The sequence below is a fragment of the Coccinella septempunctata genome, chromosome 3 (genome assembly GCF_907165205.1).
Source record: "Coccinella septempunctata chromosome 3, icCocSept1.1, whole genome shotgun sequence".
In the NCBI taxonomy this organism is placed as follows: domain Eukaryota; kingdom Metazoa; phylum Arthropoda; class Insecta; order Coleoptera; family Coccinellidae; genus Coccinella; species Coccinella septempunctata.
In genome coordinates, this window is record NC_058191.1 from 24,475,168 (window position 1) to 24,501,017 (window position 25,850).

The 25,850-nt window shown below is 36.5% G+C and overlaps 1 protein-coding gene across 1 annotated transcript in view; it reads left to right on the forward strand.

Annotated features, from left to right (window-relative positions):
- LOC123309548 (prothoracicostatic peptide) overlaps window positions 1-25,850 on the forward strand; it is a 101,520-nt gene that overhangs the window by 73,434 nt on the left and 2,236 nt on the right. The window contains exons 2-4 of the mRNA XM_044892713.1: window positions 18,490-18,632; window positions 21,375-21,539; window positions 25,012-25,192. Of these exons, the coding sequence (XP_044748648.1) occupies window positions 18,495-18,632; window positions 21,375-21,539; window positions 25,012-25,192 (484 nt within the window). The 5' untranslated portion in view covers window positions 18,490-18,494. The remainder of the gene's footprint in view (window positions 1-18,489; window positions 18,633-21,374; window positions 21,540-25,011; window positions 25,193-25,850) is intronic.

Below are 25,850 nucleotides of genomic sequence, written 5' to 3' on the forward strand. Positions count from 1 at the left end.
ATCTTATTCCTAAAAAACCTCGATTTTTGATCCACTTCACCCCGTTTGACGGTATATCCTCGTATGTATTCTTCCTCAAACTACTTCCAAGTTTCCCGACTTTGAGCTTGTTGTCTACAGTTTGTGCCCAGAAGTCTTTTTAAATCATCAGTCCATCTTGTTTGTTGATAGGTCTACTTCCAAATAACAATCCAAATATCTTATTCCAAAACCCAAGTCACTGTTTGTATCATTATTCTGTATGATATGCAGGAAGTGCGAGCCTGCATCTAGCAAGGTTAAGAAGCGGAAAATGCAAACAAATTCCGAGGGGTAAACTCGTAGGAACAAATCCGTATCTCAAACTTGACAACTTGTTGGATTTCTGTCAGGTTCGGTGTGGTAATTATTTTCGAATACGAGGCACCATCTAGCAGAAAATTGTATCGTTAACCCAGAATTGATGGGAGCATTATTTATGAGGTGGAATTGGGGAAACGGCTCTGCTACTTCGTATGTATAGGCCATAACTCTGAGATGTGATGATTTTTTCATTGTTTCTTTTGATTCAACCGTCATAAAACAAATTGTGATTTCATATTTCTTGAACTCGATTGTTGCGAGGATAAGCTTGAAGAAACAGAAAGCAAGGGAGCTTACAATTTTTTCACTTAATTTCTCAGAATATCCATCGATACTGAAATAATTATTCTTCGCAGTTACTAATAACTAATAACCAAAATATGAACGAGAAGATTGGTCACAAGTGTGAGACATTCCTAGAGTACAAGGATGATCAATGATTAATATGTATAAAGCTTTATCGGCAAGAATTACCTAATAATTTTGACAGATTCAATCAAAAATACCAACATGCTGTATGCTGAACCATTACAAGATTCAATTGATCATTACAGGTTCAATTGACTTCGTTCGAAAAGGGAGGTTTATGATCAAGGTTGCACATCTCCCTTAGAAGAGGAAATGTATGTTGAGATTTGAACATACAACATACATACAACAACTTTCAATTTTCATTCTAATACTCATACCCTTCCAGCACTCCTATTCAGTTCCGATCTTGTTCAAAAATTTTCTGATCATTCTAGAAAATTCTGGAAACCGTATACAGGGTGTTTTATGAATAAACGGACAAATGAAAACCGTGAATAGAAGACATTGATTTGAGTTCAAAAACACCCCATATAGATGTCTCGATACTCCGTTTCCGTTATACAGGGGGTTTCCTGAATTTTTCAAATTTTCGTTTGGCTCTAACTCCTTAAATTCCCGATTAGACCGAAAATTTATATTCAGCTTAAAGTTGTTAGTTTCAATGAAACCGAGCATTAAAATTTGACAAAAATCAGGACCGAACTCAGTGAGTCTTTACTTAACTTCACACTCAAACTTTTTAATCATAATTCTAACATTTTCTTTATTTGTATGTATGAGATTGTCTGGAAATAAATAAATAATTGGGTTGTACCACCTGTTGATTATGCTTTATAAATGTTTTGGGGTCAGACGCCTCTAAGGAATAGACCACTTCATCAGGGCCGTCGCTAGGGGGTAGGCAGGGTAGGCAGCCGCCTAGGGCGCTAGGATTCAGGGGCGGCATTTTGAGCTTAGTCAAGAAAAAAATCAACTTATGAACCGAATGAAAATAAATGCAGTTCAGTCAGCAACAACAGGAATACCGAGAAATTTATCTAGGCGCGGACTCACTGGTGAACGCAATATGCAGGGGCAATAAAAAATCCATCAAAGGTGCCGCATTCTCATTCTTCTCATAAATATCCCAGACAGCCTGTACGTTCCGCACTGTTTGTAGTGGCCAATTCACTTTTTTAAGAGTTATTTACGTTATAACCTATCAAAGTTTTCGGCTTCGCTTTGATAAATATTGCCGACTACTGTTGGGTTTTTGGGGCGGCTTCTTTCACATTTCGCACATTATTTTCATTTTCAATTCTCCAATCAGTATTCAGAAAATTGATTTCGGGGTGGAGTGTGTGAGACTTGAGAAAGTATTTTATTTCCATATTCATATTAAATATTCTTACGAATCGTATGAGAAGAAAGGAAAAGTTCAGATTTCATTCCTGAATCAATCGATTAATTATACCTATCATTTATGCTTATTGCTTGTGTAAAATAAGTTATCAATTTGAAGATTTTCATAACTGGGTATTTTTCAAGCATTGCTTCGGTACCGAGTAATAGGATAGAAATTTATAGGAAATCTTTTAAAGAATTGATTAATGATAATACATTCAATATTTCAATATTTCATATTCGTAATATCTTCACAACTCAGGGAATACTTTTGGACCCTATGGGGTTTAAAGAAAAATGTAGTTCTTTGATTTTTCAGAATTTAAAAAGAATTTTTTCAATAAATAATTTTATCTAATTAAATATAACTCAGCTTTCGTTTTCTTCTCATCATTCGCTGAATGTTCAGGACCCAAATAAATGGAAGAAATTACAACCTGGAAGGAATGGCATTTTGTGGGCATGTTTAACCGATAAAAATAAGGTTAACCATGAAAATTTTTTCAATTTTGTTTTGTTTTCTTAAAGGGTAAAACATGCAACCACTATTTCATTTTTCAACTACATAGATCTTTTCAGAATTCCTCAATTTGAAAATATGTGTTGAAGAGAGAACGATTCATTGCAAATCTTTTATGACTCTTGTATTATGCTCGTAAAAGCAATTTTTCCATGACAAAAATAAAATACGACGTTTGTCCATGAACGATTGAAATAAAAAATCTAGTATCCTACGGTTGTAAAGTCGCTTTGATATCTATTGTAGCCTTCTTATTGGTAGATACCCACAAAAATGTGATGTCTCCAACTCTCCAAAAAAATAATAAGTATTTTTTTTCTCATTCTCATTCAGCTTGAAACTTTTCAAACGAAGAGGTTTATCAGTTTATGTGAAAAACTCCTTCAATTTTCGCAGAGAAATCTTCTCCCAAAAAATTTCGCAAATTATTTGTTAATACTCTGTATATATATTCACCTTTTATGAATGCTGAAAGTATTTTAAATGTTCATACTATCATTCTAAACTATGCTTTTTCTTGTTGTTGAATATGTTTCCATTGCTGATTCTTTAGAAAAGATGCAATTTTTTCATACTCACTCAGTTCACGCAATTCGTCACAGTTAATTTCTCTGTTAGGGCGCCAATTTAGAGCTTTGCCTAGGGCGCCAGTTTGGCTAGCGACGGCCCTGCACTTCATGAAAATGTATTGCAACGATACTTCGTTTTAAATGTCCGTTTCCTTGAATTTTCCGTAGAAAAGTAGATTTTTTTCTTTTCTTTCATCGGTGGTGCGCCCGTACCGGAGCAAACCGTAAGTCTTTTCTTGATACCGCATAGTTAGTGATTCAAGATTGCATTCTTTTATTTGTTTAATTGTGTTAATCCCCCTTTTAACGCAGACTTCTGTCGCCTGGCTCTCTGGTGGAACAAAGACCAATCAACGGAAGTCTCGAAGTCTTTCCGCTGGTAATGCTTGGCGTGTACACCCGCGGTTGCCACGGGAAGTCCACAGTAGCCTACCTCGTCCTACCCCTGTTGTGTTCCGCTTTCGGAAAACCAAAGATTATAGAGTTATTAACTCTATAATCTTTGGTTTTCCTGTTCACCGCAGACTTCTGCCGCCTGGCACTCTGGTGACCGAGACCAATCGGCAGAGGTCTCGAAGTCTTTCCGCTGGTAATGCTTGGCGTGTACACCCAAGGTTGTCACAGAGAGACCACGATAAACTATCCCGTTATCCTGTAAATTGTTGCATTGTGCTTCACCTGAATCAACCCGTTTATTGAATAGTTTCAATTCTGATTGGCCTGTACACTGAAAACCACTGAGAGTGCTCGGGATCAAACCCATTCCTGAACTAACAGGGACCTGGATCTTTCTGAGACACCCGGTTACTGTGAATTTTGTATAGACCCCAGAAGAAGTCAAAGTGACCTCTATTGATTACTGGCTTTTTTTATACCTGATATTCTGACTGAGTCTAGTTGATTTGAATATTGTTTGATTCATTAATTTCACTGTGTTGTTTTTGAATTTCTGACCACCGTGACAGATTAATTGGTTCATTTCTGTTTTCCCCATTTATTTGGTCATTAGCTATATATTTCTTGACTTGAGGATCTTTGTATGGTTCACTGTAATTTAGATTATTGTAATAAATTCGGTTTTAAAGTACTTGTTATCGCTACCACCTTAGATAACCCCGAACTCTGTCCCCGACTAGTAGATACCTAGGTGGGCTTGCTATTTCTCCCTTATTGAAAGAATAGCTGGCCCTCGAGATTAAACCCTTGAAAACTAAACCCGTTACAGTATTTAGAAATTCTTAATTGCTTCTGTTGAATATATTCAACAATTATACCATATTCGGTCATTCAAAATTGTCATTCACAATGATAATACACAAATATGGTACAAAAACTACATCTTGAAACAAATAATTAAAGCTTGATCTTCAGAATAAATCGTCTTTCTATAGATGACTAGTTGTCTGAAATAGGTGTTCAAAATGATTTTCTCCACTTTCTAAAAACTTTTTGGATCTATTTGTGAGGCTCATAACCGCTCGTTTTTTCACATGAGTATTTCTACGAATTTCATCGCAAGCAGCATTTCTTTAATCTAATAATTGTTCCTTTGTCGTAATAGAACTTCGCCTTCAAATAAACACAAAGAAAGGAATCGAGGGGTGTCAGATCAGGAGATCTGGCAGTCTAATGTTGGAGTCCTACTCTTCCTACCATCCACACGTCCTCATATTCTCTGCTAGTAAATTTGTGAGGCATTCTGAAAGTTTGTAACTACTCGACTTGATGAAGGTACCTGAAATACTGATAAATACTTTTTATGTGCATCAATGTTTAATAAAAAAGAGTAATAAGACCAGACCAGACGAAAAGAACGAATGAGGTGAAAATCAATCCAGAAAATTACTTCAGGTCCAAGCTGTCCCTAAAAAGCGATTCATTGTGAAGATATCAAGTCATAATTACTATTTTCACGATAGCGTAGTTTTTATTTCTATTATTGTTCATTATCAATAATTAAGCTTATTATCACTGCAAATGACCATTCTGAATAACCAGATAAGCTATAAATATCAAAAACAAATGCAAGCCATATACAATTTGAAAAATTGGCAGTCCAATTATGTTACGACAAGGATGTTTTCTATTCCTAAGGGGACATATTTTGAGCAGAATTGTAAGCCTAAATCTCCTCAACCCTAGGTGTAAGAGCTATCACCCTTAAATTCTCAATAGGGAATAAGGGGTGAGCTGTACCTCAACTGAAAGATCACTTGACCTTCTACATGAATATTATAGTTTGCAAATTTTTATTGATTCCTTGAAGTAGTTACAGGGGTGACAATTTGAAAACTTGCAAGGCCAATTATGTCCCGACAAGGATGTTTTCAGATAAAAAGCCGGAACAAGTCAATTTTTAAAGGGAGGGGACATATTTTGAGCAAAATTATAAGCCGAAATCTCCTCAATCTTAGGTGTAGGGGTTGAAGTAGTTACAGGGGTGACAATTTGAAAACAGTATTATGTAGAGGTACATATTGTCTTCCAATTGAGGTTTAGCTCACTCTCTATCCCTCTCTATCTATCTAATTTAGGGATGATAGCCCCTACACCTAGGTTTGAGGCGATTTCGGCTCACAATTTTGCTCAAAATATGCCCCCCCCATAGAAATTGACCTGTTCCGGCTTTTTCTTTGAAACCATGTCGAGACATAATTGTCATGGCAATTTTTCAAATTGTCACCTCCTGTAACCCCCTCAGAATGAAAATTGACCTGTTCCGGCATTTTTTCTGAAAACATCCTAAACGCGATATAATTAGCCTGCAAGTTTTTAAATTGTCACCCTGTGTTGAGAACGAGAAAAGTCAGTTGAACATTTCCAAATCCATTTTTATGCAGGGCTGTTTTTTCAAGAGACGTTTGACTACACAAAACAATTATTCATTAAAAATAATCCACAGATGGGACATACCAAAGATTCACTGAATTTGAGGGTAACGTACATGCAGATTTCTAAAATATTGAAATTACAATGAAAAACTGCATACAGGGTGTTTTTCATAAGCTAGAATTTAAATGAAGCCTCAATCAGTCCGGACGTTCGTTTTGTCAAATTTTAATGTCCTGTTTTATTGAAACTAACAACTTTAACCAGCTTAACAAGAGCGTTAACAGAAACAGTTATTCAATGAGAATGTGGAGGAAATGTTCTTTTCATCTCAATTGAATTATTGCTAATCTTAGGACAACCCTTTTCGTGTTCATATTCCACATAATGGTTATGAGATGAGCTTGAGCCGCAAGTATGCTGCTGAAAATATTCAGTGGAAAATAATTGCGGTTGTTGGGAGATAGTTTATTGCTTGTTGAAAACTTTCCGGCATTTTTTGTACATAGGTGGAATAAATTCTAGTGTTTCATTTCATCGCATATTGTGGATTACATACTGTTGGGGATATGGAGAGTGGGAGCCCTCTCTAAAATCAAATTTCGATGTTTACTCCTGATGTTGAAATATGAATTGAAAGTGGGTAAATTACACTATCCATAGAGATAAACCTTTCGGATTATACAGTTTGCAATGAAAGCTCAAAATCTTGATGAGTTGATGAGGATTTGTGAGTCTCTCATCAAGAGTTTTATTACATGGTGCCAACGGAAATCATTGATTGTGAATCTGGATAAAACCAAGATCGTTTAATTCCAAAATACGGACATCAGTTCTGAGTTCACCGTGAACCTACCGGAGTGCTGCCCCAGGTCTACGGAGGTTGTCAATTTTCTAGGAGTTCACGTAGACAATAATTTGAGATGTTCTACGTTGACCATGCAAAAAATAAATAAATCCTATTTTTGCAATATCCCGTTTTATGCTTGAGAATACATAAAATATCCTCATGCCTAATTTTGTAGTGATGAAACTCGGTGAATATTTTGAGCTCTTTCAAATTCTGGTGGACATTAATTAAGCAATTCAGTATGTAGATCGAGGGTAGTATTAAAATGTTCTTAAATATAGGACAACATGATTGATTCATGAAGTCTCAGGTTGAATATGAGACGCATTATTTTTTTTTTTTTTTGAGCAATGAACACACGCCAAACATCCGGGGAATAACCCCAAAGAATAACATTGTGGCAGAGGTGAATAGTCAGAGTGATTCGTAACTATTGGGACATAGGCTAAGGGGCAGATTGTTTGGACCAAAATATAGCGATAGGACCAAATATACCTCAATAAAATATTGCTGTGGAAAAAGATAGGGGGCGTTAAAGATGAATTTTTATAAGGGGACATAAAATTATTTTCTTCGAAGTTCGAAAGTCCTTTAATAAAAGAATTATAAAAGGCATAGAAGTCGGAGGTGGCCACGTAGAACATTTAATTTAAGTTTATTTTTTTTATGTTACATTGTTTTTAATTATGGTTCATCGTCGAAATAAATAAATAAAAAAATTAATCGTTACTTCAAATCCCCTTCCGATGCTCTGAAATGTTCAATTGTGTTTTTCTTAAAAACGGATGAAAAATATACAGTGAAATTATTAGCAAAAAACGAAAAAAAAATTCAACTTTAACGCCCTCTATCTTTTTCCACAGCAATATTTTATAGAGGTATATTTGGTCCAATCGCCATATTTTGGTCCAAACAATCTGCCCTTAGCCTATGTCCCAATAGTTATGGATCACCCTGTATAGTCACCTCTGCTACAACGTTATTCTTTGGGGTTCTTCACCGGATGTTTGGCGTGTGTTCATTGCTCAAAAAAAAAATAATATGTAATTCGTCTCATATTCAACCTGAGACTTCATGAATCAATCATGTTGTCCTTTATTTAAGAACATTTTGATACTACCCTCGATCTACATACTGAATTGCTTAATTAATGTCCACCAGAATTTGAAAGAGCTCAAAATATTCACCGAGTTTCATCACTACAGAATTAGGCATGAGGATATTTTATGTATTCTCAAGCATAAAACGACGACTCATCACCTACCTACACGAGCATTGAATTGTTTAATCACCCGCCCAAACATTTCATGAAAATGAATCGTAAACAATTCAAGGGAAAAGTTAAATCAATGCTCATCGACATTTTATGTTTCCGTAATGTGAATGAATTCTTCTTAGATTCCATTATACAACATATTATCTCGTTTTGGTTTTAATTGACATACTTTAAACTTACAACTCCAACCCAAGACTCCGATGTCGTTCGAAACCGTACAGATTCCGGACCATTTTCATTTCTTTTTTCAGTTCTGAAAAACGATGTAGCGCCGTGTAAAACATCCTGAATTGGGAGATAACCGAGTTTTCGTTCGCAAGTACCGATAAGCCACAATCAAGACATCTATATCGACGCGAATTTTACTGATTTTCACATATGGGGGTTCAGAGGTGAAGTGAACCAAGTCCATTCAGCCTAGTTTTGAGATGAATGGCTTAGGCCCGTAAGATTAATCATAGTTTAAACCAAGAATGAGTGTTTAAACTTTGGATAACGATTATTTCCTAAGATCAAACATAGTTAATCCATTAAGGATGGTTTAAACTATCGATTAGTTTAAACCTTCGGGACGGTAGGTTTAAACCATCCAAAAGGGATTAAACCCTATATATTCTATGAAACTATTTTTTACCTGCTTCTTTGAAGTTTTTTGAAGTTTCTTGTTTGTTTTGATTGAAGAAATTGTGTTTAGGTTTGCGTTGCTGGTTAGAAAATTATTGAGTTCAATGTTTTAGAATGAACATGGAATTGGAATATGATGATTGGAAGTGATTCGAATTCAGATATTGAAATCTTGCACGAGCTCAATGATTTGAATAGGTATCATGATAGACCATATATTATCCGTGATCAGAAAATCATTGGGATACATGGGATGATATCGAATTCGATCTCCAAAACTTCTGCAAGAGCAATTTTTAGTGAGATTGAGAAAAAAATAAGCCCACCTCAAGGTGAAATATCAACATTCAATTTCGTATTTTGTCTCACTTGCAATCCATATTCTGAATTGCTATATGTTCAAAAGCAATTCCTTATTTCCACTTCGAAATGTGCCTTTCGTTAGATACCTACTAAATATAGATATTTTCAGAAACGAAGCACTGAATGCTATGTATCAACCATAGGTTTTACCTCATACCTCAATCCTCAATAATATAACAATAATAATGCTGATACAAAGATCGCAACAGAATAAACTGATCGCTGCAGTCTGACAGAAGCACTGATCCAAAGATTAACACAGAAAACTAAGAAATGACAATCAATGAATCACAATTAGTTCAAATAGCCAACTATTTTGACAACTACACAGGATTAGTTAATCTATTCTCATTTGTACTTGATCTTAACACGACGGTTTAAACCATAGATTAACTTTAATCGGAGATTTCTTAATCGGAAGTTTAAACTACGATTAATCTTACGGGCCTTAGGCCTGTAAGATTAATGGTAGTTTAAACCAAGAATGAGGGTTTAAACTTTGGATAGCGATTATTCCTTAAGATCAAACATAGTTAATCCATCAAGGATGGTTTAAACTATCGATTAGTTTAAACCTTCGGGACGGTAGGTTTAAACCATACAAAATTGATTAAACCCTATATATTCTATGAAACTATTTTCTAGCTGCTTCTATGAAGTTTTTTGAAGTTTCTTGTTTGTTTTGATTCACTCACACCTCAATAATATAACAATAATAATGCTGATACAAAGATCACAACAGAACACAATAAATAAATAAACTGATCGCTGCAGTCTGACAGAAGCACTGATCCAAAGATTAACACAGAAAACTAAGAAATGACAATTAATGAGTCACAATTAGTTCAAATAGCCAACTATTTTGGCAACTGCACAGGATTAGTTAATCTCTTCTCATCTTGTACTTGATCTTAACACGACGGTTTAAACCATAGATTAACTTTAATCGGAGATTTCTTAATCGGAAGTTTAAACTACGATTAATCTTACGGGAGTTAGAAGTTGTTTATCACCAATTAATTCAAAAGTGACTTCTTTATTTATTCTTATTCTTATGTAAGCATATGCTTACATTCTAACCTTTTATAATCTAAAGAGGTCACTTTTGAATTAATTGGTGATAAACAACTTCTAAGCCATTCATCTCAAAACTAGGCTGAATGGACTTGGTTCACTTCAGCTCTGCACCCCTCATATGAGAGTTCCATTCTATTAAGATCTGAATTTTGTATCGAGTGTCTAGGCTCTTATAAGCGATAGTTTGCGATTTTTCTTTTGCTCTTTCATTTCTAGTGCTTCTGAAAATTACTTATCTTCAAAGTACGTGTAACGATAGGCTTGTAGCCGGGTTTTCTTTTACTTAGCGTTAAAATTTGAGTTACGCCACCCCGCTATTTTCACCGCTGAAATAGCTTGTGCCAAAACTACCGTAGAGATAACTTCCGTACACCGAGTCCAGAGGTAAGACGGCACTCCGTACTTTTAACTGGCTACCTCAGTTTCAACCCCCCATATCATACCTAGTTCTACCAGTGCTGGCACTACGATTATCTGGCTGGCGTGCAAACCCGTTGGAAGCAGAACCAGAAGTGGTATACAAGTGTACCATTTCCACTATCCTAATTAGTTCACTGCTGGGAGTACACTTTTTTGTCTGGCGTGCAAACCTTTTTGAAGTAGAAACCAGAGTGGTAAACAACTGTGCACCCATTTCCCTTATTCTTTCTGCTTTCTCTTCGCTGGAAGTACAATTTCTTGCTGGCGTGCAAACCCGTTGGAAACAGAAAACTGGCAAAAGAATCCGTTTGAGATCCCCTTTTTCTTATCCATAAAGACAAACCTTTCCGATTTTGTCAGTAAACTCTTCATATTAGATAATTTTACTCAATTAACGATCAATTATAGAGTCGATTCATAATCATTTGAGATTGGGAGTTTCTTATTAATGAAGTAAACTGTTTTTAATGTCAAACAAAAAATACAATTCAGAAGATTTTCGAAAATTGATTTTCGTCTGATGAAGGAGTCTGATATAGACTCCGAAACGTTACAATATAAAATTATAATTTCAAAGTTTTTTATTTTCCGTTCATTGTCAGGCAACCATTTTTTTTAGTTGATTTGCTCCTGACAAATTAGTGCAAGAATTTACGCAGTAGCAAATCGTTTATTTCACTTTTTTTATTGATTTTGTTCCAGTGATTGGGAGTGAAATCGCTCAAATGTTTCAGGAAATGCAGAATCCTCCCAGAATGAATTCCAATCAATATCTGTTTTTGATCCCCTTTTCTTTTCGTCCGATTCACTCGACGAATTCACCACCTTTGCATTGTTATTAGTATTTCATTCTGAGAAAAACGTTTTTTTAGTTGGGTAAAGTGGACTGTTCCTATTCAACCTATTTTACTGCATTTTTCACTTGACTGATGCTAGTTTATATCCCTATAAACCGGTGGATTTGTAGAATTGTGTGCCTATTATGTTTCTTGTTGCGAAACGATGAATAAAATTTGTGAACTCAGAATTTAACTTTCACTAGTTATTACTTACACCCCAGATAATACGGAACATTGTTTACAAAGCAGTGGTCCTCCCAACGCTTCTTTACGGAAGTGAAAGCTGGAGTCCCTACAGGCGACATATCAAACAGCTTGAACAACGCGCAACCTCCTCCAAGACAAATAATGCACATCAGATGGTTCCACAAAGTTTCGAATGCAGTGTTGCAACGCGCGAGTTGTACAACAATTGAGACTCAAGTAACGAGGGCTCGACTCAGATGAAGCGGCCACATTCTGAGGATGCAAGACACAAGACTCCCCAAAATAGCTCTATATCGCGAATTCACAGAGGGAGCCCGGACACTAGGAGGCCAGTATAAGCGGATATACTATAATACATCAATCCCTAAAATCAGTTAATGCCAATCATAATTGGGAACAACTAGCGTTAGACAGGTCACAGTAGAGGTCTTTGGTACACAGTTATAATGGAGACACGAGAAGGATACAGCGGCGGCCAGATCTGGTTGCTGACTATCCATGCCTGGCCTGGAGTGTGGAAGGATCTGTAGGTCACGGAGGGCACACAGTCGCAATTAGCCCTAAGAAATTATAAGTCTGTTCGCACTGTTTTTTTGTCTTTTTGTAGATTTATTCCCGGTAACGGGATACAGCAATGAATGAATGGATGAACACTAACCGATATAAATATCCACAATTATTATAATCTGAATGGAACTAGCTATCTACTATTACTCAGGGAGTCGAAGCTTACAAGAAAGACCGTCTCATTAATTCAAACTTGGCTTTTAGGATGCAGAGTGGGGCTTGAGTGTTTCTATAGCCCACATAACTCGGCAGCATTTAAAATAGTCTAGAAAATCCGTATCTGTTCCCACTAAGGTAGTCGTGTTGATGGGGTTTGAAATGAGACATTTTTTTTTCGGCACCCTGAGTAATGGTGGTTGGCCTGTTCCTATCCAGATCGTTACATTTGTGGATGTTTATTTCAGCGAGTCTTATGCATTTGAATATCATTTTATTGAAAAAAAACTACATGAAACATATACATATTAAAACAAAACTCCAAATCACTGGAGTATTCCATATCCGTTGAAAAAACCTACCTGAACTCCAAAAATACTATTTCACGTATTTCGTTTATCCTTATTATTTCTGAATAATTGACTTCTTGCTGGAGTTTCCGTTTGGCATCAAATAACTATTGATTCTCGGATCTGATCGATCATAATTGATTATAATTATAGTAGGTAGTAAAATATAAAAAGCGTCAGAATCATTCACAAAGAATTACAGTTCCTTCATTCTTGGAAGCAAAGTGAGAAGAGGTCAAAAAATGGCTATTCAGTATAGCTTCACAAAATAAATTATATAGCAATATTCTTTCATCAATTATTTCTCATTCCAGGATTACGTTAGAGTCCAGGAAAATACAGAAGTATCTATTTTCCAGCAATATAATGGTATACCTACCTCTTCTCTTTGAGCAAAAGAATGATTTCATTACATCAAGAAAATATACTCCAACAAAGAAATTCTTTAAGTTCGTTGGAATTCCTTCCGCCAAAGTCTAAAATGATATCCTCCTTTCAAAGTGAAAATTACAATTCGTTATCATAATATCTCTCCCCAATTTCACGCAGACATTCATTATTTAGCGAACGATCATTCTTCAATGAAGAATTGTATTTCCGATGAAGTTCTTCAAGACAGAATTTGAAAACCTTTCAGATGTAGGTATTCCTCTTTCAATGAATAATGTTAGAAGAGAAATTATTCATTGTATGCTGTTTTGTCCCCTAACAGAATAATTGAGGAAATTAAATAGGGGTTATGAGGTTTCGACTAATTGAAAACATTTATTGAAGGTACAGACAAAAGACCAAAAATCATTTTCTGATATTTGGTACCAGAAGAATAAAAGTACCGAGATTTCATTCATAGATAAGAATCCGAAGCACATTATCACATGTTTAGACAAACTAGAAATTGTACTACTCGACCATACAAAGAATGAAAAATGGAAAAGAAATCCAAATACATGATTTTTGATATTTTTCAATTATTGAATAAAACAAACCAAAAAACTGAATTATATGACTCACTGACATGAGGTTTTAAACCATTTACCTTCTTAGAGCATCATGACGATTTGTCAAAGTTTCTAATTTGGCTGTCGGTTGAGATAAGGTCCTTTCGTTTGCATAAAAAGTGTAGCACTTTTCTACACTCGATTTTAGTATTCGTTTGTTGATTGAATTCACACCAGTGTAGAGGAGGTGTAGTTTATCTACATCTCCTTTTGACTATGTGTAGATAACTAGACTTCCTCTACACTGGTGTAAATCAAATCGAGTGTAGAAAAAAGCTACACTTCTAATGCAAACGAAAGGATCTATACTAAAATATACTAAATTAAGATAAATTAAGACAAGTCTTGATATCCAATTTCATTATTATGACTTTCGATTCACATTTCTTGTATCTTTATCATTGAGAAACAATCTTATATTAATAAAAGAGGATCTATGGTTTACTTCAAAATGCTTTATTGTTCAAACGATCGCACCAAATTGGACAATTCTTTTTTTGTTGTGTTTATTATTGTTAGGGCAAGGTTTATATAACAAAATATTCCCAAAAAAAATTGTACAGAACAGAAAAAAAGGCATTCCTTTTTCTTACGACCAATCGAGCAATCATAGAGTACTTATAGGTTTTCGACATTTGGACAAAAAGTTAAGTTATATCGAGTAAATCGAAAATTTAAAATGATGAGTTCGTTATTATTATCTACCCTAGAAATAATTTAAATGGCAAAACTAGGTTTGCCGGGTCAGCTAGTTTTATATATAACGACATGTCGTAAGTGTTCTTATTTTGTTTTATTGGCATCGACTTTTTTGTCATTAGCCATCCGATTCTCCAAGGTTCTTGCGAGTATTGAGAACATTCTCATTTTAAACTCTCTCAAAATTATTCGGAATAAAAGATTTTTATAAAATTTATTTCAGAATATTATCCGGGATGAAGAGAAAGTCCAGAATAATTTCAAGTTTCAGTCACTTCCGGTTGTAACGGAAATATAACTATCAACTTCACTTTCACATTTTCGGATTTCCCAGACAATTTTGGTCTTGGGATCATAGAAACGCAAAATTTGTTTTACGAAATATGATCATTCTACTAAAAAACCAATAAAATGTCCCACCAACCATATGTCTAAAATTAATCATTTTCCAGATATTTAAGAAATAACTCTTCGGTAACACATTTCATCCTCGATCCTCATGAAATCGTAGTTGCTGAATTTCTTCGCATAAAACTCTAGACTTATTCCAATGATCTTAAAGGACGACATGCCTAAAGTTCTGACTGTTCATTGAGGGAATTTTCCGGATTTACAAGAAAATATGGCAAAATTTCGCTCTTTTCGTAATCCACAACATTTTTGTGTTTCCTGATCGTCTTATTATGAAAGGAAACAACATTATTAATTTATTTTTGAAGGTGTCTCTCAATGAAGATTCTAACTGTTCTTTCAACAATTCTTTCAACCTTTTTTTTTGTCTTTTTGTAAATTTATGCCCTGAATTCGTTGTTTGTGTCGAATGAAAGTATGAATGGAAAATATAATTGATGGTTGATGTCCATAGATGACAAAATCAGGATGAATGGAAAATATGATTAAATCGGTGGTTAATATCCTTAGCTAACAAAACCAAAAACATTGTTATAGCGCCTGGAATTCGTGTCTCAAAAACGTAATCTTCAAACGAATTTACATCGTTATTTCTTCCTAGAGAACCTAGATTTAAAGTGAGGTAGTATAAAATGCATTTCCCAACGACATTTAGCCGTGTATTCAGCCATCAATAGTTGAAAGCAGCAACGTTTTCTCCACGTATGTGTTTATTAGGCCCTTGAGAGGAAGACTGTCCAGTTTTGTACATCCACCACATAATCTGGCACAGTTAATAGTTCGAGTCGCATATCATAAGGTGCCTTAATATCAGGCCCGGACTGGGACCACTTGGGGCCCTCAGCTGAGACCTATTAAGGGGCCCTATATCGGGGGGTCCGATATGATATTGGCTCTACCCGGAAAATTTTTGAAATCGAATTAGGTGCTTGAAAACAATGAAAATGCATTTTTACGCTAGGTATTTATGCGAATATTATGATTTTCGACTTTTATTGACTTTATTTTTTATTAAAATTAGAAATTCACAGTATTTTTAAGATACCACTAGAAAACACATTTTGTAGAACTGTCAATAATTAAAAAGGTGTTAAAAATGAAAGTGGAGTATTGAATTGATGTGGCCGATACATCCAAAATTGAACTAAAAACAGATTATATGATTTTCACAAAAAAAAGGTTGTCAAATCACGACACTCGTTCCGCTATCACAATACCATCTTTAGGTGGGTAAAGGTGAACTGAAATATATGGTATCGAACGAGAAGATATTTAAACAAGCGTTTCAATCTGTTCTAAAAATCTACAGGGGGCAGTGACAGTTTTCAGAACATTCTGAGCAATTTCATTTCAGAGTTGGTAAAAATCGGACTAGAGGGCTAATGGTAATTTTCGGAACGTTCAGATCAATTACAAAATAGGTACCAATCGGATGATCGGTCATTAAATAATAAAGCAAAGGAAACCTTCTATAAATGCATAATGATATCGAAAACTATCATATTTTTCTAGATTTCAACGAGTTGTTTTTTTATTCCTTTCGCATACAATTTTTCAATTTTTTTTTGACAGGATTTTTGGTTTGCTTGTTTGTTTCATATTAGCAACTAAGCAGTCGAAAAGATCCTGAAATTGCTCTGAATGTTCTGATGTTCTGGAAACTACCGCCGCCCCCTCTATATTTTTAAGATTAGAGAGTTAAATACAGGGTGTTCTCAAAGGTGAGGCTCTTTTTTTTGACAGGTAATAGAACTCCTCAAAATAAGTCATGGTACCAAAAATCATTTATATAAAATATTCACCAGGGCTCAAGGTATGATTTCGGTAGTGCTTCGGATGCAATGCTACAGTGCTACAGAATGTGACTGCAGCTTGTTAATTGCATATGGGTAGTCATATTCTGCAGCCACTGCATGCATCCGACGCTCTACCGAAACCATACCTTTATGCGTAGGCTTGTGCCGGCGAAAGGTCAGTATACTGGAAACCGTCAGAGTCAGCGTAAGATTTTTGTGAATTTTCGGAGTGTTCATAAACTTGGTGCAAATATGTAGGGATACTGGAAGTTTGCACTAATCCCGGGGAGCAAATGTTGACAGGCCTGTAACATCGCAAATGGCAGAAATCGAGGAGCAAATTCTAGACATAGTTGAGGAACAACCGACAACAAGTACTAGATCCATAGCCAGGGTCGTCGGAGTGAGCCACAGTAGAGTTTGAAAGACACTAAGACAAGAGCAACTGTACCCCTATATACCATTTCCAGAAAGTTCAAGAACCCCAACCAAAAGATCATACTCGAAGAAAAGAATTCTGCCTGTGGCTTTCAAATCACCAATATCTAACAACATTCATTCTGTTTACTGACGAAGCCACTTTCACCAGAAATGGAGTAAACAATTTCTACAATACCCATGTATGGTCTACAGAAAACCCTCACGCTATCAGAAGAACAGATTTTCAGCAAAGGTTTTCCTTGAATGTCTGAATCGGACTCCTGCGTGGAATGCTTATTGGGCTATTTTTTCCACCACCACGAATGTCAGGTGAAGACTTTCTCCATTTTCTCCAGAACAATTTGCCAGGATTACTAGAAAATGTTCCTCTCAATATTCGACAGAGAATGTGGTTGTTACTGGATGGAGCACCACCCCACTTTCGAAGAAACGTTCGAAATTATTTAAATAATGGGTCCCCGAATAGGTGGATAGAACGTGGCGGATCCATTTCTTCCCCCAGATCTCAACCCCTGTGATTTCTCCCTTTGGGGTCATTTGCAAACATTAGTGTACAGTGACGGTGAAGTGGATAGTGCTGACGAACTAAAAAAAAACGCATTGAAAATGCTTGTGAAAGCCTCACCGTAAAAACAACCTGTATTTGTCTATAAATCTCCTCGTTCGGTACCACAGAACACACCGACCTTGACTTACTTTATGTTCGGTACCAAATTTTTCAGTTTACCCTCAACAACCTGAAGATCTTAGTGTGATCACAAAACACGTGTCGTAGTTTACCACTCATTTTATGTGAAAATCATATATGTAATCTGTTTTCTAGTTCTAAAATGCAGTATTGTAGCCACACCAAATGTATGAATGAAATAGGTGAAAATAATTTTTGTAATAAAAATAATGAAAAACGGATTTTAGTGATTAGAAAAATAATACTAAAATTAAAAACAAATCTGTGTGTTTAACAGTTTACAATGCTGTGATACTGGAATAGAAGGGGCTTAACTAAGATGCCTCAACATTTTACTCCCCTTGGCCTGAAGTAACAGCTTCTTTGTGAGCAACTCACTTGTTGTAGCTACTTCATCTATTATCTTTATCTACGTGAGTGGGGGCCCCTCAGGCCGGGGGCCCTCCGCGATCGCGGACCTGCGGACCTGGCCAGTCCGGGCCTGCTTAATATAAGTAAACACCTGCCGCCTCATTTTGCCGATACCTAGAAGTGTACCAAAAAGATCATCACATATTTTTTGGATTGCATGTTGATAGAATTTTTTGAATTTGATCATTTCATTCTTGATGTAGGACTACTATAAAGTCAAAAATCAAGTTGAAGAAATTATTCCTTCTAACTCAATGTCACTGACTATAATTACTAATTGCTACTGAAAGACAGTTTTCCTTCCATTTGAAACAGCCATGATGATTATGGTTGATTAAACTAACTCCTTCTTTTTTTCCAGCAATAATGCGATATGTGTTTGCATCAGCCTCTCACAAGTTTCTAGGAGCAGCGGTTCTAGCATTTTATCTTCAAGTTAACTTTGCATATACTCTACCTGAAGATGCGACGATACTCTTGAAATCGGAAGACGACAATCTCCAAGTAAGTGAATTGAAATTTGCTCTCATCAATCTGATAGGTGGGGGGAAAAGAAATCCATTATTTTTGAAGTGAATATTATTTTGGACTTACACACGGACTTTGGGGGTGAATCAAGATTTGTTCAAATGTGCGTTACGGCCGAATGAAACGAACTATGAAAACAATGAAAATTGGTTGCGAGAGCCTCTTTGTTCCATCAGAAAAACAGACGGATAGAATAATGAATTTCAATGAGAAGAGTTGTAACAGTGAAATAGGCCACGAAGTGAAACTACATTGTCTGAACAACAGTGATAAATGCATTCAATGTGAGTTGACCAATAACTATGATTTGTATGCACAGTGCATGAATCGTACAAGTTAAATGAGAAAAGCAGAATTAATTAATCTAAGAAATGCTAGAATATTACAAAATGAAATGAGAAGATCAAAATTAATCAATAAAATGAGAAAAACAATCATACTTATTCTGAGAAGAGCAAGAACCATTACGTTGATCTTAGAGAGTGCTAAATTCTATCACTGAATACAATCACTGAATCAAGAGTACTAAGAAATAACCACTAATCGTTGGTTTCGAGAAGTGCAGAAGGCTGAAAACTAACTTGTATATCTAGCAAGATGATGAATAAACGTGAAAATGTATCATGAGAATAATTACAATGAGTAGATCATACCAATTGAGTGGGCACGGTTATCACAGCAGGCCTTTCAGGGTGGAGCCAAAGACGAGAGACTATCAACCAATACCATGGTTTACCATTGATCAATGAACCATAGTAGAGAAGTAAACATCGTGTTCTGAAGGAAAACAACTAAATCCAGAGTCCACCCTGAAGAACATGAGGATTCATTAAACTGAAACTAGACAACAGAATTACGACAAATGTACGTAAGAGGTGAACATCAGAGTTGTCTTGAAAAATAGAATAAACTGTTTCCGCAGGGAAACTTATTTCAATCTAATAACATGATAACTTCATTCATTGTTTGGAAATAATAGTAAGTATTTATTAAAATTTCTACATAATGATTTTCCAAGAAAGAAGCGATAGGTTCGTGGAAACTGAAAAGGGATATGGAAACCCTCGATTGCAATTGATCTATAGACAACGTGAGAAAACTGCATTCGTAGTTCTGTATATTGTAATTCCTTCTCTAGCATTCATATTCAATTCATTGTTCGTATTGGAAATTCAATGAATGACTTCTCTTCCTCTGAAGCAAAATTAACATTAAAGTTCCCAGTTAAGATGGCAGGCTTTTTATCCTCATCAGATCCACTGATTACAGTAACCACTGGTGTGTACAGCACTTAAACTTGAATGAATGAAGGTGCTCATATCTGCAACAGCTACCTGGTGATACGTGATACATAGATACAGGCCAAGAGGATTGCCCATTTTCCATAATATAATGAGCTGCACACATTTCGCCAATTTCTGAGGGGTTTCTCTCATCGTTACAACCATAATATCAGCAGTAATGCGATGCATTACATCATTAGAATTTTGGTAAAATGTAACTCCTTCAGTCCTAACATGAGATCGTTCGATATGACATTTGCAATTTTGTAATGTGAAATGATTCAATTTTGAGCCAAGATTCAGAATAGAGTAAGATATTTCACTCGTTGTGAAATCCTCAACATATGAGCGGATAAACTCTATGACAATTTACGAAGAAGGGAGATAAGCCTCTCTTACCTATACCGATCATCTCCATTGGAAGAAGAAGCGGGGCCACTCATTGAATACTTAAAACGATGGTTTCGAGTATGAATACGAAGTTAAAAAAGTAACGAAAAGAAATGGAACTACGATTGATGCAGTTTCAGCACGTTTTTTTATAATAATAATTGTGATTGTATGCGATAAATAGTTATTTTCCTATCAAGTGCGGAAAGTGATACTTGCCCGCACGAAACTGCCGTTGCCCGAACGATGCGAAGCAGAGTTCGGGTAAGCAGTTGAGTGCGGGCAAGACACTTTCCGCAAGAGTTAGGAACAATATTTTTTCTACAAGCGCTTGAAATATATAAATATATCAATTGCACGATACAGATCATATCTCATTTGATTAATTCATATAAAATGACAGACGTAATTCTGCATGTCGTTACCATGGGTTACTCATCGTTGACGTTCGGTGCATAGAGACATGATAGAATTTAATTTATTCTATAAGATTTGCGTGCGGGAAAGAAATAGCAGGCGTTTTTCCCGCACGTTTTGGAGAAGTGACTCTTTGCAACTTGAAATGCGTGCGGGAAAAAGGTTGAATGCGCACGCTTGTAGAAAAAATAAGTTATCGCAGTTGTTTATCATAAATGGATTTATGCCTGCATTTACGGCCAAAGAGGTTTCACTTATATCGCGTGGCTTTGCACGCATCAATTTTTTTGCGAACTTCAAGACTTGATTTGACGTGTTTTGGATTGTGCGATTTGAGTCAACGATGCACCGTTTTGACAGGCTACTTCAACAATCTTATAGGAAGAACGCAAAGTTTGGGTAGATCAGGTTGATGTTCGAGGAGGCCATACTCTTTACTGAACTTAATTTTTTGGGTTAATTGATTTTGTACTTCAAACATTAATAAAAGATTTTCATCTAAAGCTGTGAAATGAGCAAAAAAATAAGTTAGACGAGTTAATTTTCAGAACGACCTAAAAATTTTTCCTTAAATATTGAGCGAACAAGAGTTTAACTTGTTCTGAACTTGATTATTTGTTCATTCCAGACCGACACAGACATGGTTAAGAAAAACTGGGACAAGAACCTTAAAATGTGGGGGAAAAGGGCTTGGTCCAATCTTCACGGTGGTTGGGGCATCAAAAGAAGTATACCTGAAGATTCTGAACAAGATATTGTGATAGCTGACAAACGATCCTGGGAAAATTTGAGGGTAGGTAAATTAACAAAGTAAGAGAAAACAATTCAAATGACTAACATCATTCTTCATCGAATATTGTAACATTATCAGGATGGTATGCACAAAATTCGTTTAGAAACATGTTCCAATAGAAATTTTTATAGAACACAATAAGACCTCAATCTCGATAGCTTCCTAAGAAGGCTTGAATGAGGTCGGTGGATAACCAATGCAGTTTCATTTCGTAAAACTGAAGTGTTTATTATCTAACCGAACTAAAAAAGGAAATTTCTAAGCTACAACCAAGTGAAAAAAATGTACATCACCTAATCAATTCGTCTTAATACAGGCATTTGTTGCTACAATCTCCTATAAATATCTAAACAATATTATTGACAAAAAATATCTCTGGAAAAAATTGATGCAACGATAGAGAAAAACAGCAAGAAACCACATTTTGAACAAACTCGTAGAAGCAATGATACTGATCCCTAAGTGTTGATTGAATTAAAATTTAATTTAACAATTATTTATATGGGCTAGACAGGGACTTGGCTAGGGGATGGCAATGTAGGCAGTTTCCTAGGGGGCTTAGAATTGTGAGGGGCATTTTGAGTTTGTAGTCTTGTAGTATTAGTAGTAAGCAAATGCAATTCAGTTGGAAACAAGAAGAATACCGTCTTCAAGTATTGAAACCCTTCCTCACGGCCAAATCGTATCTCGAATTACAGTAAAAGACGCAGAGCATTAAAGATGCCGCTTTCTTATCATAAATTTATAAACGTGTGTGCTGCATACATACCTAATACTTACAAATTTCCGACCATTTTTAAATAGTTTTTAAAGAATGAAATGCTAAGCGACCAAAACTGAAATCATATTGTTGGCTCAATACTTCGCACGATAGGCAGAGGCCCGGCAAACATCGATTTGCCTACCCTACGCTGCTGTTTTTATTCGGGATATCACGAATCACTTTCTATCGTTTGCGGTCGAGATCATATTTGTTTCTCGTCCAGCGTCTTTTTCAGTTGGAGTCATCTGTGTTTTTATTTGTAAATAGAATATTGTTTTCGTACCTTGGCGCGTAACGTAAAGGGTAAGTGGTCGGTAAATTTCTCTCGAAAATTATGGCTAATCGTTTGATTCCACTCTTAGAAAAGCTATTACCTGAATCCCAGTGCGGATTTCGACCCAAACGAGGTACGCAGTGAACTCTAAAAGAACTGGAAGGGCCTCTTAGGAACCGAAATACGACGAAAAGTGTGTCCAACTGAGACGGAAGATGGAAGACCATCTCTTTCTAATGGTTCGGCAACCAATTGAATAACCGCATCAGACGTCGGACGCAGCAGTCGTCTCACTTCAACGCCCCGAGTTGTTTTTTTTTACATCGTTATAAACCAATTGACAGAGCGCAGAGAGAGATAGATTGCTCTACATCTTCTCTTTCAGTCTTCCTCAGTTTGCCTGCATCGAGATTCCGTTCCAGTTCTTTTAGAGTTCAATGGAGGTACGGTGGACCTAATTTTTACTCTGCGACAGCTGCAAGAGGAGGCCCGTGAACAACAATCAAGGATCTATACAGCCTACATCGGTAAAGCCTTCGACTCGAAAAATTCGTAGCAGTGTGTAAAAGCCTCCATACCAACCAACCTCTAGAATACTGCATAATGGCTCTACAACCGACCATTACTTAACCAACCCTGGAATAAAACAAGGCTGCGTGTTAGCGCCTTTACTGTTCAATATTTTCGCCATAGCTGTCTCGATAATTGGTGATATGAGTATGCCTGTAAGAGCTGTTGGAAAAAGATTCAGATTTGAAGAAGGCATGTTTAACCTGAAGCGCCTTAGAACGAAAACCCTTACAAAGTTTATCACGGAACAATATATGCTGACGACTGCGCACTAATCGCTAGAAGCTCATAAGAGGATCTACAGATAATGTTGGACACCTATAAACATATATACGAAGCTTTAGGCCTCAGACTCAATATCGACAAAACCAAAATCCTGGTAAGTCCTCCAGAAAGCCTTCAAACAGATATCAGCCTGGAGGATGAAACTCTAGAACAGGTTGGCAGTTCGAATACTTCGGAAACTTCATAAATACTAGGGCTAACCTACCACAACCGTCTCAATTCGGCATCACGGGCATTCTGGAATAAGTTGAAGGACAGAGTGTTTCATACCACGACCCCCATCTGAAGACCAAGACAAAGCCACTGCTGCTCCCAACGCTACTTTACGAAAGCAAAAGCTGGACGCCCTACAGGCGACATATTACCTAAACAGCTTGAACAAACTCAACAACGTCATCTAAGACAAATATGAAATAACGCACATCCAGCACATCATATGGTTCCACAAAGTTTCAAATGCAGAAGTCTTGCAGTGCCCGAGTTGCATAAGAAGTGAGACTCAAGTAACGAGGGCCCGACTCAGATGGAGCGGCCACATTCTGGGGATGCAAGACGCAAGACTCCCCAAAATTCACAGAGGGAGCTCGGAAACCAGGAAGCCAGTATAAGCGGTTCAAGGATATACTGCATCAATCCCTGAACTGAACTGAACTGGTAACAGCTTGCGTTAAGCTGAATTCACAATCAATTCGCGGGCCGAAGTGCACTTCGGCACGAAATTTACCATTCGCAATAATCTTGGAACCAAATTCTCAAATGAATCAAAAATGTAACTGATCAAAACATAAGCATCAGCATCATCTATAGCCGGCACGAAATTCCTTGCCGAAGTGATAGTTTGCAACTTGCAAGAAATTTTGTCTTGAATTTCATTGTGAATGGTAACGGAGAACGCCATCTGCTAAGCTTCCGTGCCGAAGTGCACTTCGGCCCGTGAATTGATTGTGAAAGTAGCTTTAGGTTGCGGCCAGATCTGCTTGATGACTATCCATGCCCGGAGTGTGGAAGGATCCGTAGGTCACGGTTGGGTCCCTTCAGTCACAGTAGGGCACACAGTCGCAAGTAGACCTAAGAAATTATAAGATATCGATTGAAATTTATTTTGGGAGGATTTTGCATCTCTTCACAAACCTTTTAGGGCTTTCACTCCCAATCTCTGAAACAAAATCAATTAAAAATGAAATCAAAGATTTCATTTTTAATTGATTTTGTTTCAGAGATTGGGAGTGAAAGCCCTAAAAGGTTTGTGAAGAAATTATAAGTTTGATCGCACCGGTAGTTTTGTTTCTGAGTCTTTTGTAGATTTTTTCTCGATAACGGGATACAGCAATGATGATGATGAAGTGGTTTGATCGTTTCCTCTAGAGTTACATATTTCTGTACGTGAGGAAAATAGCCTCAAATCAGGCTAAACAATTTGTGGCTTCTTATGAAACTCTGGACGTAATTGATTTGTTGATTGATGCGGTGAAAGGTTTAACACACGAGAGGATGGGTTCATTTTCAACTCTTAATCATAACCACCCATAACATCCTGTATAAACAGGAATTATATGGTAATATAATATTGAATTTTTCAGAGTGGTTGGGGGAAGAGAAACGACTTCATGGAAGATGTATTATCCCAAGAGCCAATGATGACCAGGCTTGAAACTGACTATCCTGATAGTGATAACCTAGAATACAATGAAGATGAAAAAAGAAGCTGGAGTCAATTGAACCATGGTTGGGGCAAGCGCAATAAGTGGTCCGAATTCAGAGGTAAATTTAGAACACATGTTCAGATTTACAGGAAAACCCGATGATAATTATGTTTATCTTAACATGTCAGGTTATTCTGTAAAAATAAATTGTACCTACTTATGCGATGCTAGTCAAAATTTGAATGCAGGTGTCTTTAATTTTTAAATCATGGTCATGATTGTTTTAACATATACAGGGTGACAATTTGAAAACTTGCCAGTCCAATTATATCACGACAAGGATGATTTCAGAGAAAATGCCGGAACAGTTCAATTCTTATTCGGAGGGGGACATATGGTTCTAGTAGAATTGTAAGTCAAAATCTCCTCAATCTTAGGTGTAGGGGTTGTCATCTCTAAATTCTTAATAGTGAATAGGAGGGTGAGCAATACCTCAATTGGAAGACAATAGAATTATGTAGAAATGTAGAGGGACATATATACAGTCTTCCAATTGAGTTTTAGCTCACCCTCTATTCCCTATGAAGAATTTAGGGGTGATAGCCTCAACACTATGATGGGCTTTTTCTCACCCTGGACGCTCCTTACCTTTGCTCGGGCGCCAGTGGGGCAATCAGTGGAACCCCACGTCTCTCACAGAATCTCCAAAGAATTAGAGAGCCCGGGTCTATCCGAGATCTAAGGAACTAGACTTGAATGATCAGTGGAGAAGGGTA